At 46.6% G+C, this 18,438-nt stretch overlaps 1 protein-coding gene across 12 annotated transcripts in view; it reads right to left on the reverse strand.

The window, feature by feature from the left end:
* Nucleotides 1-18,438, reverse strand: part of CPEB1 (cytoplasmic polyadenylation element binding protein 1) — a 59,391-nt gene that overhangs the window by 38,741 nt on the left and 2,212 nt on the right. For 9 of the 12 annotated variants that reach the window (XM_079763981.1, XM_079763979.1, XM_079763977.1 and 6 more), the window contains exon 2: nucleotides 9,487-9,661. The exons of the other annotated variants lie outside the window; for them this stretch is intronic. In XM_079763981.1, coding sequence (XP_079620107.1) covers nucleotides 9,487-9,661 — 175 coding nt within the window. The remainder of the gene's footprint in view (nucleotides 1-9,486; nucleotides 9,662-18,438) is intronic. 12 annotated transcript variants of the gene reach the window in all.

Genomic DNA, 18,438 nt, shown 5'->3' on the forward strand with positions numbered 1-18,438 from the left:
AGCTGTGAAAAAGAAGGGATCTCTTTGACACAGCATGGATGGACCTGGAGAGTATTATGCTAAGCGATAAGCCAGTTATAGAAAGACAAATATCACATGATCTCACTTATATGTGGAATCTAATGAACAAAATAAACCAATGAAAAAAATAAGGTCCAGAGGCATAAAGGCATGGATGCATGGAACAGACTGATCTCAGAGAGGAAGGGGATGGAGAAGATAGGAAGAGATTAACCAAAGAACATATATGGACATATGCATAACCCATGCATACAGACAATGGTGTGGAGAAGGGGTGGGGCGAGGGCTGGGAGGCAAAGAGGGGAAATGAGGGGCATCGGTAATACTGTCAACAATAAAAAAAAGATACTTAAATTTTTTTAAATTGACTTTAGCGAGACAGAGGGAGAGGGAGAAAGATTGATTTGTTGTTCCACTCATTTATGCATTCATTGGTTAATTCTTCTATGTGCCCTGACTGGGGATCAAACCTGCAACTTTGGTGTATTGAGATAACGCTCTAACCAACTAGCTACCCGGTGAGGGCAAAATACAGTTATTTGATGAAACAGTTTTACTTTTAGGGGCTTGTACTATCCTATCTAATAAAAGAGTAATATTGCCGAAACTGGTTTGGCTCAGTGGGTAGAGCGTCGGCCTGCGGACTGAAAGGTCCCAGGTTTGATTCCGGTCAAGGGAATGTACCTTGGTTGTGGGCACATCCCTGGTAGGGGGTGTGCAGGAGGCAGCTGGTCGATGTTTCTCTCTCATCGATGTTTCTAGCTCTCTATCTCTCTCCCTTCCTCTCTGTGAAAAATCAATAAAATATATTTTTTTAAAAAAGAGTAATATGCAAATTGACCATCCCTCCAAAACACAAGATGGCTGCCCCCACGTGGACACAAGATGGCTGCCACAAGATGGCCAGCAGGGGAGGGCAGTTGGGAGGAACCAGGCCTGCAGGGGAGGGCAGTTAGGGGCAATCAGGCTGGCAAGGAAGCAGTTAGGCATCAAGCAGGCTGGCAGGGGAGTGGTTAGGGGGTGATCAGGCTGGCAGGCAGAAGTGATTAGGGGCAATCAGGAATGCAGGCAGGCAAGCAGTTGGGAGTCAGGAGTCCTGGATTGTGAGAGGGATGTCCGGGCCTAAACGGGCAGTCGGACATCCCTCGAGGGGTCCCAGATTAGAGAGGGTGCAGGCTGGGCTGAGGGACACACCCCTCCCTTGCACAAATTTGTGCACCGGGCCTCTAGTGTCCAAATAATCACAGATGCAGGCAAGAGTTTTCACTTCAGGTACTTCTCCTATTTAATAGACACCTATTTTTAAAAATATATATATATATTATTGATTTTTTACAGAGAGGAAGAGAGAGGGATAGAGAGTTAGAAACATCGATGAGAGAGAAATATCAATCAGCTGCCTCTTGCACACCCCCCACTGGGGATGTGCCCGCAAACAAGGTACATGCCCTTGACTGGAATCGAACCTGGGACCCTTCAGTTCGCAGGCCGACGCTCTATCCACTGAGCCAAACCGGTTTCAGCTAATAGACACCTATTTAAGCAACCTATCTCCAACAGTGTGGAATTATTAACTTTTTGTACCATGAACTATTTGGCAGTCTGCTATAGCCAATGGATACCTTTTAAGAATAATGCTGCTAGCTATGTAAAATACTGACAATTTTGAAGTAGTGATGAGCATAAACAACATTTCAAAATATATGTGCAGTGACTATTAAAGGAATCAGATTCAAAATGTTTGATCATCATAATGATGATGATGATTGCCAAAGTATTAGGTCAGGCTAATATTGAGACTTATTGCCTACATTTATAATAGAAAGAAATGCTACATTTCAGTTCAGCATTGGCGAAAAAAAATCTAAGTTCCTACCTGCCCAAGTTACCTGACTCCCTGAATTCTACCCAGAGACCCAGGTTAAAAATCCTATAATGCGTCTGTCTGTCTGTCTGTCTGTCTGTCTGTCTGTCTATCTATCTATCTATCTATCTATCTATCTATCTATCTATATAAAAGCCTAATACGCAAAGTGTCCCCTAGAGAGTTCAACCAACCATGAGTTTGATCTCTTGCTATGATGTGCACTTACCACCAGGGGGCAGTATGGAACAAAAGAAGGCCCTGGCAGGCCGCTGGCAGCAGGAGAAGGGAGGCCCTGGCAGGCAGCAGGCAGCCATTAAGGACCCAACACATGCACGAATTTTGTGCACTGGGCCTCTAGTCTATACAGTAAAATGCTATGTAGCGTTGAAAAATACAATGAATGACAGAAAGAGAAAAGATAAAGGGGCAAATTATTACACAGTATGTTCAGGAAGCTTTCACTTTTATACAGATAAGAAAAATACTGAAGAGAGATAATAAAATGTCAAGAGTAGTGGGTAGAGCATCGGTCTGCGGACTGAAAGGTCCCAGGTTCGATTCCGGTCAAGGGCATGTACATTGGTTGCGGGCACATCCCCGGTGGGGGGCGTGCAGGAGGCAGCTGGTCGATGTTTCTCTCTCATTGATGTTTCTAGCTCTCTATCCCTCTCCCTTCCTCTCTGTAGAAAATTAATAAATTTTTAAAAAAATAGTGGGGTTAGGTATAATTTTTTCCTTCTAACTTGTTTTCTTCAGAAATTTTTTACAAGGAACATATTGTAACAAGAAAACAAAATACAAGATTTAACATCCCCTAAATGAATTTGAAAATTTTTTCCTAATTTTTACAAAGAAAGATTTTATACTGCAAGATTTTAACTTTGACATTGGTTCACTAACGATATAAAATTAGGTTGTGCTTCTATTTTAATACAGTAAACCACAGAATAGAAGGGAACTTGGAGTCCACTTAGTTCAAGCCCCTCATTTCAGAGCAGAAACACCCTTCCTAGTATTGATTCCAGAAGCGTTAGGCCTTGCTGGACCTCTGCACAGTGCCCTCTCCCCCAGCAAGTGTGCTCGTTTCTTCTTCAGTCAAAAAGACGTGAAACACCTATATTCAGAAACTGAATGCACACACTCAAGTGGGAGTAATCCTGCCTGTGGTTGAGGCATCAAGCCTTAAGCTCTCAGTGGCAAAGCCCTGACATTCCAGCAGGTGGGGATGGTACCACACAGTCCAGGGCTGTTAGAAATCTCACATCACAGTCCCTACACCTCACGAAGTGAGAAAAGGGCAGCGTCCGCAGAAGGACTAGAGAATAGTCTTCATGGGCTGCTCCCCCCTCCCCCCCCCCACTCTCCACTGCAGCTCTTCCAGTCCAAGTGCTGCTCTGCCCTCCTCTGCAGGTGATCTCTCTGCAGGTGGCTGGGACGGTAAAGAGCATCAGGTCTGCAGACCTGGCCAGAGTGAGGGACAGACACAGAGAGGCGGGGGGGGGGGGGGGGGAGGCACGTTTCAGCTGGTGCCTGCTCTCCTCCACTGCACATCCAGTTCTCTGCCCTACAGCGGGCCCTGAAGACAAGAGCAAGCCCAAGCTCCCCACCAGGTGCAGATTCTCCACCGGCTCCCTCCCCTTCGCGCCCGACAGGCGGCTAGAGGTGCCTGGCTCCAGCTGTCCACCAATGCTTCAGGAGGGCTGACTGGTGACCCTTCTCTCATCTTTCAACCCCCACTCATCTGTGCAAAGTCTAAGTCCTATAATAAGCCCCTTATTCCATAATACTCATCGTGGTTCTAATTCCTGATCAAACCCTGACTGAGAGTCTCGTGACAGAACATCATATGGCATCCCCACAACATCCCACAGGAAACACAGTAGCCAAGAGTTTCTCTGGTGTGGCTCAATGAACCAGGAGGTCACCGTTTGATTTCCAGCCAGAGCATATGCCCAGGCTATGGGCTTATTCCCAGTAGGGGGCATGCAGGAGGCAGCCAATCAATGCTTCTCTCATCATTGATGTTTCTATCTTTCTCTCTCTCTGAAATATATAAAGGGAGGGAGGGAGGGAGGGAGGGAGGGAGGGAGGGAGGGAGGGCAGGCTGAGGACACGAGCAAACCTGGACTGGCTGCCAGGCTGAGGAGCCCCAAGACCAACAAAAGGGGAGTGATGCCACTCACTGGCCTGCCAGGCTGTACGGCAGCCTTCGTTCTTGGAAACACCCTCAGTCTGCACAAACACTGCTCTCAGAGGACAGTCCTCCGCTTGGTGTGACAGAGGGGGAGGGGATCACTCCAAATGCTACACGCTGCCCCCCCCCCCATCTTCGTGTACAGACTGGAATAAGGCCGAGGGAGCGTCTGTGGGAGCGGGGACAGCTCTGGGGCCTCTTGGTAAACGATCAGAAAGTACACTGACCCCAACGGCTGGGGACTCTCAGTGGACCACAGGTCACTGAACCTCTCTTCATTTTCAGCTTTGGACCCTAGTGGCCAATCCTGAAGCACTGGGGGAAAAATCGACTCAACATCCAGTTACGCTGGAATAACTTTTTCTTCAAAGCCCATTTCAAAGGCTGCTTCATCCTAAAAAGTGTTTCCTGGTTCCCTCGCAGGTACCATCTCCCCTCCTCTGCCCTGGCACAGCACTTCCCAGTCACCACTCTCACCGTGCACCACAGTGGGGTACTGGGTCGCAGCTGGCACACAGACAGCCGTACCAGTCACAGACCGCAAACATTCGTTCAAATGAAAAACAAAGGGTACATAACGCCTGCCACGTGAGAACACCTACACGAAGCAAGCTGTGCAATTAAAATGAAATGTGATCAATGCAAAGCCTGTGTACATTTATGTCCATCACCCAGCCCTTTTCCATGCACATACACATACTGAAGGGAGGACCGTTTTGTACTCTGTCATTTCACCTTCAGATACTGCAATTGCCTTTCTATATTAGTCTGCAGTCTTCTGCAAGTACCCTGTTTAGACACTGCAGAACGTTCTCGCGTAAGCTCACTTAACCTTCAGTTGTTGCCATATCTTCCCTAGTCCTAATGCTGTCATACTCAGAATTATAAAAATTTAAGATTGTTTATTTTCTTAGGTAACACAATTACTTTAGAATAATTTATTGATTATTTATTTATTTTTATAGAGGAAGAGGGAGACAGAGAAACGTTAATGTGGGAGTGCAGCATCGAGTTGCTGACTCCTGCACTCCCCTCCCCTCCCACCCACCCCGCCCACTGGGGACCAGGCCATAACCTGGGCATGTGCCCCTGACTAGGAATAGAAAGAGCAACCTCCCAGGGCACAGGATGATGGGTTTCATACCTCATTAGCCACAGGCTGGTTTTCCTGCAGGCCTGGCCTGTCAGGAGGCTCTGCTGGGGGAAACCTGGGGAAGCCGACCTCTGCGCTGGGCCAGGCAGTCTCTGAGCTGACATCTCCAGTGGGGATGGGGAGAGAGCTGACCACAGGTGGGGGCAAAGGGTGTGTGAAGGGCTCGGAACACCAGCTACCTGACCACAGCTCTCCCTACAATTCCTTGAGGTCCCTTGAACCTGAAGTCCTGCTTCCTCATCTGAGCCCCAGGAGAACCCGTGAGGCAGGATGGGCAGGTAGCCTTCTGTCCCACAGCTGGAAAAACGGCCTACTTTATCTCACCGCCCAAGGTCTACCTTAGAACCCAGGTTTCTCTACTTTTTCAAGATACGCTTCCCACTGTACCTCTTTGGACGTGCCCTGAGAAGGATCTGAAGAGCCACAAGTACACACATCTTGTCGTCTGATGAGCCGCTGACCTGGGCAGAGTGCAACGGCAACACCTTCACCAGAGCCTGGCACCTAACAGGTGAGGTCATAGGGCTCCCTGGCCAATTGAGGACCTACACTCCTCACAGCTCCCCTCTCACTAGCCATGGGCCCTTTCCCCCACAACGAATATTTTTTTGCAGCTCAGCCAATATAACAGTATGTAAGAAACGTCTTAATAAATTTCATAACTTTTTACAATATCCTGTTATACATAATCTTACCTAATAATAGACAAACATGTAAACTGACCGTATTTCCACTATGCCACCAACCAATCAGGAGTGATATGCAAATTATCCCAATAAAGATGGCAATTAATTTGCATACACAGGTGCTGAGTGACGAGGGCGGGGTGCTTGCGTGGTCGCAATGGTGACAACGCAGGCGTTCTGCCCCACCCCCATCTCTCAGGGCCTCTGGGCAGCGTAGGAAGGCGGGGCCAGAGTGGAAAAGCGGTGCTGGCAGCCAGGGAAAGGAAAGCCCGTTCTAGCACGAATCTTCGTGCATTGGGCTTCTAGTCATTAATAATGAACTACAATGTTCACTAATGACTGATTACTACAAACGTGTTGCATTCATTTCCCTTACGCGCCTTATACACAGATGCACCATTTCTCTCCACTAACACCAGCAGCGAATATTTTAGCAGCCGATCGCCATGTCATTAGTCTTGGACTGACTTGTTTGGTGTGCGCTACAGGAAATATTTTGCTTTCGGAGAACAAGAAAAATAGGCTTATGTGAGTTATGCTTATTCATTTGTGCAGTTATTCATTGTCTGGTAAGTTAATGTTTGAGAAAAAAATATTAATTTTTATTAGAACGGTGATGAGCAATCTTTTGAGCTTGGTGTGTCAAACTTCGCCAAAAAACTGAGCATAACTCGGGTAGTGTGTCACTTTGAGGAAAAAACATTATTTCGCAAATGTTTCATCCTCGGCATGCGGCCGCCTCAGCGGCCGCGTGTCATCAGAAATAGCTACGCGTGTCAGTGCTGACACGCGTGTCATAGGTTCGCCATCACTGTATTAGAATGTTCTATTATTTTATGTTAACAATGACTCATTTATTTCAGCCCTTTGTATTTAGCACGTCTCTATCGAAATAAACCTACGTTTCTATGAAAATTGAAGCTTTTGTTTTTTTGTGGCCCACATAAACTTAAGCCTTGTTTATTTGGCCCGCGTTAGCCTTTGAGTTTGACATTCTTGCCTTAGACAGTTCAACAACCTAGCATTAGCTGAAAAATACTTTGCTATAAACTACAAGTTTCCAGCATATGTGAAGTAACCCAGTGTGAATTAAGCCATTGTTGATTGTCATTCTTACTGGAATAGAATTAATACAATTTTCTCAAAGGAGAAAAACAGAACATGTATATAGAACCAAGCAGATTCTCTGAATTCTTAACTCAGCATAAGTTAAAGGGGAATGAGGTTTAGCTCATGACTTATTCCAATTAACAGAAAATAGAACATATCTGTACTTTTTTGGAAGTTAGAAAAGACAGAACCCTCTAGTCCCTAGTGACATTCTCTCAACTGCCCTCTAGTATAATTTAATAGAAACAAATTCTGCAATTACCACAAGTCGGTCTCCTCCCTAATAAACGTCTCCCTCAAACATTTACTAGTAGCTCCTCTATGTTCACATACTCCTGCATCTCCCTGGGAATTATTTCCAAGGCCAAGTTAAAAAATAAATAAAACACTTATAACTAAACATCAGCAATCATGCGTCCTTGAAAAACCCTGTTGTTGCCACATTTCCCTCCCAAGGTCCACTTAAAAATTAAAAATGTACACGTTCACATAAAATAAATCGAAAAAACATTCCACCAATGCTCTTAGAACATGCTGCACCTCCCACACAAAAATATTACGAAGCACGACTGGCACATCCAAGCCTCCCTGGGAAGTGTCCTCCTCAGGAGATGCAGAACTGCTCTGTGGAGTCATCCTAAATACAGTATCATAAGAACTCATTTGTGTTGACTTGCACTCATATTTAAAAGCAACTGAAATATGCAAGAGCTGTGCCATCCAGTACAGTAGCCACTGGTTACATGTGGCTGCTGACCACTCCAAATGCATGTAGTTCACACTGAGCTGTGCTGTCAGTGCACAACATACACTGGATTTAGAAGTCTTAATATTAACAAAAGAAACAATATTTCATTAATGGCTTTATATTGATTACATGCTATCAAAAATTTTTGTATAGCCCTAACTGGTTTGGCTCAGGGGATAGAGCGTCGGCCTGCGGACTGAAGGGTCCCAGGTTCGATTTGGTCAAGGGCATGGACCTTGGTTGTGGGCACATCCCCAGTAGGGAGTGTGCAGGAGGAAGCTGATCAATGTTTCTCTCTCATCGATGTTTCTAACTCTCTATCCCTCTCCCTTCCTCTCTGTAAAAAATCAATAAAATATATTAAAAAAAATTTTTTTTGTATATGTTGAATCAGAAAAAAATATTAATTTCACCCTTTGAACATTTTTAATTAAAATTATTTTTAATTTTTTATTGATTTTAAGAGAAAGGAAGGGAGAAGGGGAGATAGAAACAGCCTATCTAATAAAGTGGGAATATGCAAATTGACCATCACACCATCACAAAGATGGCAGCGCCCACAGCATGGAAAGAGTTTCTATAACACAAGATGGCTGCATCCACAGTAATGAGCCTTAAGGAGCAATGAGCAGGGACCTGAGGCTGTGGCACTGGGCTGGGGCAGGGGACCTGAGCCTGCACCGCCCCCCCTACCCCGGAGTCAGGCCAGGGGACCTCAGGCCGCGTCCCCTTGCCCAGCAGGGTTTGACGGGGGACCTCAGGCTGCACCCCCCACCCTGGCGCTGGGCCAAGGGACCTCAGGCCGTGCCCCCAGCCCGGCAGGGCTTGACAGGGAACCTCAAGGCACACTCCCCACCCGGGCTGGGGGACCTCAGGCCATGCCCCCCTGCCCTGGTGCCGGGGCAGGGGACCTGAAGGTGGGCTGGGGGACCTGAAGCTGCGCCCCCCCGCCCGTTGGGGCTTGACGAGGGTGGGGCTAGCCGGGTCTAGATCTTGCCCAATGGAGGTGGGGCTGGCTGGGTCTGGGTCTCGCGAGATTTTGAGGTGCCATGGGTGTGCAGAGACTTGACTCTGGGTCCCGAGGCATGCCCCAGACTCTGACAGGAGGAAGATTTTCATACACATTTTACTAATTTTCTTTCATCTCTGACACTTCTATTACAGAGAAAGGGCAAATAGTAATATTAAAATATTTCCTCTAATTAATCCCTTTTATGTGCATGAATTTTGTGCACCAGATCACTAGTCAATGATGAGAGAGAATCATTGATTGGCTTCCTCCAGCATGTCCCCTCCTGGGGATTGAACCCCCAACCTAGACATGTGCCCTGACCTGGAATTGAGCCATGACCTCTTGGTTCATGGGTTGACGCTTAACCATTGAACCACACCAGCTGGGCACCTTTTTAAAAATGGGGTACCAGAAAATCTATAATCACTTGTGATATGCATTGTAATTCTCTATGTAAATAGTCCTGTCACTTCTGACCTATCCTTTCTTACCCAATCTTCTTGAGCATCATAAAATAGATTTCTATATTGTAATCAAAGGCAGTCTTTGCTCAGAGGGGGACCCACAAAGGAAACTAAAGGAGGGGCAAGTGTTGGTGGAGATTCAAGGCCATTCTTCACAGGCTTTGCAAGGAGGTTGCCTAGAAACAGCGCCGCACACAGGCCCAGAGCATCCGGTTTTCAAACCCAACTCACATGGCAAATGATCATGAACTTCTTGATTGGTGGGTGTAGTGCAGACTCCACTGAAATTCAGAGAATTATCCAATAGGGCATTTATCTTCTGAAAGATACTGGCATTGCTGCATGTGGAGAGGGCCTGGGCTTCCTGGTGGTCGCAGCAATCTTTTATACGTCCTGCTCCCTCCTCCTACACACAGAACAAAGATATTCAGGTTTACACTCCTCTAGGACAAATAGAGAATTTCACCCCCTTTCTCTCAACCCCACAGCAGGAGTTAAAGTAATAAGGACTTGGCCCTGGCTGGTGTTCCCAGTGGTTAGAGCATCGGCCCATGCACAAGAGGGGCGCAGATTTGCTTCCCGGTCAAGGGCACATACCTGGGTTGCAGGTTTGCTCCCCAGGAGCGTGCAGGAGGCAACCAGGCGATGTGAGATCTCACATCAATGTCTGTCTTTCTGTCTCCCTCCCTCCCTTTCACTGTCTCTGAAAAGCAATGGGGGGAAAATTCTCTGGTGATGATTAATGAAAAAATAATAAAAGAAGGGTTCATGTTTCCTGCTTATATATTAAAACCAGAGTCCCGGTGCACGAAATTCATGCACGGGGGGGGGGGGGATCCTTCAGCCCAGCCTGCACTCTCTCTAATCTGGGACCCTTCGAGGGATGTCCGATTGCCCGTTTAGGCCTGATCCTATCGGGATCAGGCCTAAATGGGCAGTTGGACATCCCTCTCACAATCCAGGACTGCTGGCTCCCAACTGCTCACCTGCCTGCCTTCCTGACTGCCCCTAACTGCTTCTGCCTGCCAGCCTGATCACCCCCTAACCACTCCCCTGCCAGCCTGATTGCCCTTAACTGCCCTCCCCTGCTAGCTTGGTCACCCCTAACTGCCCTCCCCTGAAGGCCTGGTCACCCCTAACTGCCCTCCCCTGCAGGCATGGTCACCCCTAACTGCCCTCCACTGCAGGTCTGGTCCTCCCCAACTGCCCTTCGCTGCAGGCCTTGTCCCCCCCAACTGCCCTCCACTGCAGGTCTGGTCCCCCCCAACTGCCCTCCCCTGAAGGCCTGGTCACCTCTAACTGCCCTCCCCTGCAGGCTTGATCGCCTCCCAACTGCCCACCCTTACAGGCCTGGTCCCCCACAACTGCTCTCCCCTCCTGGCCTGATTGCCCACAACTGCCCTCCCTTGCAGGCCTGGTCCCTCCCAGCTGCCCTCCCCTGCTGGCCATCTTGTGGCGGCCATCTTGTGTCCACATGGGGGCAGCCATCTTTGACCACATGGAGGCAGCCATCGTGTGTGTTGGAGTGATGGTCAATTTGCATATTCCTCTTTTATTAGATAGGATACTTAGTGAGTGTTTACTGTGAGCAAGGCCCTGAGAAACTGCCTCAAGAGCCTTCTACAGTAATGGGATTTACCTGGGCAAGGCAGCAGTGAGGGGAGTTTAAGAACCAGACAGATCTGGTTCAGAGCCTGGGGTATGTCTATACAGTACTATATTATTTCCCAATAAAAGGGAATGAAGTATTGATACAAGTTACTACATTGATAAACCTTGAAAATATTAGGCTAAGTGAAAGAAGCTAGTCACAAAGGACCATATATTATATAAGCCCATTTATACAAAACATCCAGAATAAATAGCAAGTCTAAAGCAGATTAGTTGCCTTCAACTAGGGGTGGGGGGGAGATATTAGGAGGTGGTGGCTAATGGGTATGAGGTTTCTTTCTGAGATGATGAAAATACCTCATTGGATTATGACTGCAAAACTCTGTAAACATACTAAATATCATTGAATTGCACACTGAAATGTGAGCTTTATGGTTATGTAACTTATATCTCAATACATTTGTTTAAAAAGTATGGTTCCGGCCATTTTTTGGCAGTTAACCCCTGTGCCTCAGTTTCCCCATTTGTGAAATGGAAAGAGTACTACCAATCTTCAACCACAGAGGTGTCCAAACTGTAAAAGGCCCCTCTTAATATAAAAAAATTTAACCTAATTTTTATTTACAACAACAGGTCCTGGCCACACTTACAGGAAGTCAATGACAACTGTATGTGAATGTTAGAAGGGGACAATGAGCAACCCCATGAAAGATGGAGGCAGGAGAGCCAGGGAGGGAAGTGCCCCAATTGTCTGGGGAAAGATACAGACCTGGAGGCCTCTGGGAAAAACTTCCCCAGGAAGAAGGGAAGGTCTGAGACTCTTACTATCAGAAGCAGTCTTTACAAACCTAATTAGGAGTATGCCTGTCCAACTGTGCCCCATTCCCAATCCTGTTAGGTACATACACCACAACCTCCAAACTCAAAGCAAATGACATCTGAACGACTCCCTCCCCTCCTCTCATGTACACAAATGAGAGATGCAGAGGACACTGAAATTAGAATAAAGGTAAATGAAGTATTCCATTTATACCCAAACTAGAAGCCTGGTGCATGAAATTCGTACACGGGTAGGGTCCCTAGGCCTGGCCAGCGATCAGAGCTGATCCGGCCTTCCTTCCCCGGCAGCTGGCTGTCAGCCAGGGCCTTCCTTTCCCGGCTGCCGGCCGGGGCCTTCCTTCATTCCGCGCCATCCCCGGTGGTCAGCGCATGTCATATCGAGCAATCAAACTCCCGGTCGAACTCCCAAGGGGACACTTTGCATATTAGCCTTTTATATATATAGATGGCATAATCACATCAGTAAGTACCCAACTGTTCACCTTGAGTAACCAATTTTGTAGGAGAGAGGGGAGGGGAAAAAAAGACCAAAGCCAGCAATGTCAGATGGGAACAGACCTACAACCTCCCTTAATGTGTACAACAGGAATAAAAGTAGTAACACCATCTCATCGGGATTTTGTGAATCAATAACAGAACATGCTAGGCACAGTACCTGGTACATGATTATGTGCTGAACAAATGGAAGTTGGCTATCAGGAGTGTCATTATTATGACACCAAGGGGTCAGAGGCCACCGGAGGGACCCTTGAAGAAAAGAATCTATTGGCTCATAAAGGAGAAAAAGGTACTAAAGACCCTGGCCAACTATTCCTTTGTAGATCCCAAGTCCTTCCATGTCTAATGTTGCTGGTCCACTGATTTTAAAAGTTTAATTCAAAGACTAGAAACATAATAGAAATCAGACTGGCTAAAACCTGAACTTACTACAGATTTCAGGGATCTTTTCAAACTCTCCAGTTAAATGAATTTAGTTTTCATTTTCAAAATACACTCATCTATCCACCCCTCTACTTACAGACCCATTACTTTGTATATTCTGTCTGGCTTTGATCACTTTATAGGTCTGAGTTCATACCCATGTTTTCCCCCAAGGACATGTTTTTCCCCCATGGTTATCCTACTACTGCCTTATAGCTTTCTCTGGGATTTTTGGCATACCCTATCCTAGATAATAAAAGCCTAATATGCAAATTTCCCCTTGGGCGGTCTTTCCACCAAGAGTTCAACCGCTCACTATGACGTGCGCTGACCTCCAGGGGGTGGCACAGGCAGGATGGTGGAGCAGGTGAGGGGGCGGGGCTGCAAGGAAGGTTATCAAGCAGGGCTGCAAGGTTGGGGGCGCAAGCTGGGGCCTGATCTCCGCAGGCCACCCCAAGGGACCCCACCTGGGCACGAACGGGGCCTCTAGTATTGCCATAAAGTGAGACCATTCGCAGCGTGGTTTTTTTTTTTAAACTTTTATTTGGTCTTTCACTATGGACAGGAAAGTAGGCTTTAAGACAAAGGCAAGAGAAGGCAAACCTTAGTGCTATTGTGAATCACGGATCAACAGGAAGAAATAATCAGTCAGCAATGCTAGAAAAGTAAAACAACCATTCTTATAGTTACTGGCTAAAAATGGCCTCAAGGTAAAACTAGGTGTAAATGTCAGAAAGAATGGTTCATGAGGAATCTCTGCTCATACAAGCTATTATTTTAGCAGGTATTAATTTTCCTCTTTTCAAGCAGATTAACAGTTGACACTCCCATCATGAAACAGTGGTTTCCTCTGGTAATAAACCTTGAAGGAGAAGGGAAGTGAGGGGAGACTACCATCTGAAAAAAGCACCCCCTTGTTCCACAGGGGAAGAATTCTCCCCAAAACTGTGACTCACTGTTTTGCAAAACAGAAAAAACAAAGGCTTTGAAGTACATATACTAAGTTCACCACTTAGGTATCTTCTCTGAGCCTTGGATGCCTTAGGTATTAGAATGGAGTACCACCTAGAGAAATATATAAAGCACCTGCATATGCTAATAACATGTTAGTGACAGATGTTCCCTGATTCCACACAGTTGATTAAGTCACTGTTACTCAGAAGCATGCTTTCAAGGTATTCACGGTTGTCAGGTTCATCAAGAAGCTTATGTACATGTTCAGAATATAACAGACGGTTTGGTTTTTTGGTTTTTGTATTTGTGAAACACTCAGAAGGTTTAGCATTAAGAGATTTTCTTAAACCCAGGCAAGAAAAGCAGTAGGAGCCCTAGTTCCGGTTTGGCTCAGTGGACAGAGCATTGGCCTGACTGACTGAAGGGTCCCAGTTTCCATTCCGGTCAAGGGCACATGCCCCAACTGCGGGCTAGATCTTCATAGGGGGCATGCAGGAGGCAGCCAATCAATGATTCTCTCTCATCATTGATGTTTCTCTCTCCCCGCCCCCCTTCCCTCTCTGAAATCAATAAAATATATATTTAAGAAAACAAGAAAAGAAAAGCAGTAGGAAAAAAAAGAAAACAAGAAAAGAAAAGCAGTAGGATGGTGGAGCTGGCATAACCTCCTGAGCAGCTAAATTCAGCCTCTTCCAATTCCAAAACCCAAGGGAAGTTTGTGTTTCATCTTAAACTCCTGAGTTTCATCAAGCAACACCTCATAGTCATAGTAAGGTGGGGGGTGGGCAGGAGGAGGGAAGGTAGGAAAAGGCCCTCTCATCCACAGCTTACCACTCAGCTTGGGGGATACAGCCATCCATTCAGACCCAAGGACCCAGTCAGAGGGACCGTCTGGGAGCTGGAGGACCACCAGCATGGCAAAGCCCCACCCAGTGTGGTGGGTGTAAACAGACAAGCTCAAGTGGGGCCTCTAGTGTTAAAAACAACAACAACCACTCAGACACAGCTCTTTCCCCAAAGAGGTCACTAGAGCATAGTTGGAAAAAACAGTAGACTAATTGGGTGGAGGGGATAGAATCAGGTTAGCCCCAGGAGACAAAGCCACTGGTTCTGCTTTCGACCTGGTGGGTTTAATAAGCCTCAGATACACGTATTATTCAGGAGGCCAATCAGAACCAGGGGTCCTGAGAACAATCAGCTAAAGAGCTCCACCTAAAACTTGATCAGGGAGAGAGAGCGCTGGTGCTACGGGAACACACAGGCCCTCTGTGTGAGAGGACAAGAATGAGCCAACAGAATGAACCACAGGGAATGTGGCATTCAGGGGGAGGAGGAAGCCTGTACGTGCCAGGGCAAGAAAAGATCTATCAGACACAAGTGGGGGAAAAGGAAGCCAGAGTCTTATGAACCAAGTGGGAATTTTAAGTAAAATGAAATAATCAAGAGACCAACATAAAGGAGGTCAAGGTGCACGAATTCTAGAAATTCTGGAAATGAAGAGACCTGGGTTCCAAATCTGGGTCTATCATGCACTCACTGCATAAACTTTCATTCTAAGCCTATCTCCTTGTCCGTGAAAATAAGAGTCAGACGTTACAATCTGGGCTTGGTGTCAACTCCAAGCTATACCTGGGAGACAGGTCTCTAACACCTTTCGAACTTCCAAAATTACAGGTTAAAAAAAAAAAAAAGTCTCAGGAGGAAGGGCAAATTCGGGAGACAGATGGTGTCAGAACCAGAAGCCAGGAGCACAAAAGCAGAATGCAGAGAGCACAGGTGTTTATTAAGAGATTAAGTGTTCTATCAAAACACACACACACAACAACAATAAAAACCCCAACCTGCCCTTCCAGGTAACGACTTTCTTCCAACAGAGAACTACCACACACACACACACACACACACACACACACACACACACACACACGCCTTTATCAAGGGAGACCTCTAGCCAAGGTGCTAAGCCTGTCAGGATGGCACCTGTATCCGTATATTATGCTGCCCAAGAATAAAGAAACCTCAACGCTATTCTAGTCAAGTTACTCAGAATCAACAGCTACAGGCAACCGTGACCCATTTTAGCACACAAATCAATCTGTAGACCTGCCCTCTGGGGAGTCTCCAATTACCTCAAGGAAAGTCATCACAAAACGGGCCTCAAAACATCAAAACGGTGTTAACTCACTATATAACCTAAAAGGGTGCTCCAACCACACAGGAATACAAAAAACAAAAAAACAAAAAAAAACCAACAAAAAACAAAGTAGAATTCAGAGGTTATCCTTGCATGCCTAAGTGCTCCGTACAACTGAAAGCAAAGCCCATTTCGTCAGGGATGCCCCCCTCTGGGCCTGTCATTTTAAAACACATTATATATTAAGGAAGCAAGATAATCCCTACTAGGAGCCTTTTAAAATCCGAGAAGAAAAACTCACTGGAAATTATGTCTACAATGTGAGTTTAACAGTGAAATTTGGATACTGACTTTTTATGGGAAGTCGGATAATTTTCCTATGAACTAACCAACCACAGATGTCATGTACCTTTTAGTTCAGTATTTTCAGCCAGTTTATTATAACAACTGAGAAATGCCTCACTGGGGGGTCCTATGGAACCTGAAAACTTTCATGACAAGTTCTCACGACCGGGGGAGGACTAACAACAGACTCAGCGATGGCAGAAAAGGAAACGAAGGGCATTTCCAAGGCTACACTGTGAGGGGCAAAAGGGAGGGAAAAGCAAAAGGCTTAATAAAACCTGGAAGGGTTCATCAGCGAGTCCTGGTTTTAACTCAGAAAGGAGCAAAAATTCTTTATGTAACCTCCTCCACTCCAACCTCAAGGTCCAACCCCTCTCCTACCCCTCACTCCCTAACACACTCTCCCCGCCCCCCCCCCCCTACCCTTGGGGGCTTGCTAGCAAGTTCTCCCCAGAGGCAGGACAGCTTAGATTCTGGCTAGGAAATGATTTGCAGAACAGGATGGATGGGATTAGCACGGCCCTTCCATCGGGGAGGAAATAATTTGCCACTTGATCCCATGGTTCCTTTACTGCCTCCACCACGAGCTAGTGAAGACAGCCTAAACGTTCACCTACAGGTCTGGCACACATTCCTGTCCCAAACTTCCACCCAGAACTACAAATTCACTAATTAACTTGCCTTTTAAACAAATACGTAATTTTAGAAACCAGTCATGTGGCTGAGGGACCTAGAGGCAATGAGTGAGAAAGTTTGCACAGAATAGTACCTACAGTGGTCAGCAAACTGCGGCTCGAGAGCCACATGCGGCTTGAGAGCCGCGGTTTGCCGACCACTGACCTAGCACATAAAGCATTAAAATACCAGCAGAGAGCTCCTGTAACCAATCCCTCCACCCTCAAATTCCCAAACACTGAACTCATAGCTGGGGGGGCGGGGGGAGGTTGGCCTGTAAAAGTTGCTTGAGAAGCAGCTGGGGACAGGTAACATTTTAAAGTTCCATCTTTCCCAAAACTACCCTGACCGCAGGTAAAAAAACAAACAAACAAAAAACAACCAAAAAACCTCTCGTTTGTATGAGTCTGCATTCTCAGAGAAATCGCTTTGGCAAAGGCTCTGAATACGCTCTTTACTGCTTTATGCTTTAACTCCTTTGGGAATAAGGTACAGAAATAAAGGTATACATCCCTGTACATGTGCTAGTGTGACTGTGTACGCTGCTGGGATACTAAATTTTGCCCGGAGTGACGGTCCAGATCCTCATTTCTGGCGCAAGGCTTTTTGACGCCCTGGGAGCTCACCCCAGACTTTATTGGGACGCTGCTAAAACCCTTATTAATTCTTCCTGGAAATCTAAGAAACAGGATTAGGGGAATTTCAGCTAAGGCAGAAGAGGTGAGACTTAATAAGCCCCATTCTACCTTTATGGGTCTTTTTTTTTTTTTTTTTACCTTTATGGGTCTTAAATCAATTATATAATTTCAAATTTGCCTTGTCTCAGAAGAAAAAAAAGTTGCTGAAACTGTTCTGAAAAAGGCAAGTCTCTGGTCCAGAGGCCTGGGAGGGTCACCCCCACAGTGGGAGGAGTCCAGCCCTCTGGCTCTCAGACAGGCCTTGGAATGATGGACACAGCACATTCCTCCTGCCGTCCACACTGCCACCCTAATGCTCAGAAGACCCACCCTGCCTCCCGCCACCAGTCCCTCCAATGCAGCGGGTTCCCTGTGACCAGCCCACAGACCACTGCCCACCGCCCCTGACCCCTCTGACTACCAGAGCACAGTGTCCTAGGCTGAGCAATGGCACCAGAAACTAGGTTTACCCCTCAGGTGGCCAGTCTTGAGAGACATGTTACCACCCGTCCATACAACGCTTACACTTTTTTTTAAATATTTTTTTTATTTTTATTGAGGAATGGAAAGAGAGAGGGAGAAACATCAATGATGAGAGAGAATCATTGATCGGCTGCCTCCTGCATGCCTCCTACTGGAGATCAAGCCCACAACCTGGGCACGTGCCCTTGACCGGAATCGAACCCGGGACCCTTCAGTCTGCAGGCTGACGTTCTATCCACTGAGCCACACCGGCTAGGGCTACACTTTTTTTTTTTTTAATTGCCTCATTGAGATTGAGAGAAAGAGAGAGAGAGAGAGGGAGGGTGGGTTGGGAGCTTAACTAGGGAAAAAGCCCAATTTCCATCAACTCTGGGCCACACTTCTGCAGGGCAACACCCCAACACACCCAGCGGGGCCACTCTTCCTTCCTTCCTCCCCCTCTGGTCCTTGGAAGTCACCTCAGGCCCCTGAAGGGATGGGGTTTGCAAGCCATTTTAAGGATGCAAAGCAAAAATAAACAGCTAGAGAGCATTCGCCGGTCTG

Source organism: Cnephaeus nilssonii (genome assembly GCF_951640355.1).
Source record: "Cnephaeus nilssonii genome assembly, chromosome: 24".
In the NCBI taxonomy this organism is placed as follows: Eukaryota; Metazoa; Chordata; class Mammalia; order Chiroptera; family Vespertilionidae; genus Cnephaeus; species Cnephaeus nilssonii.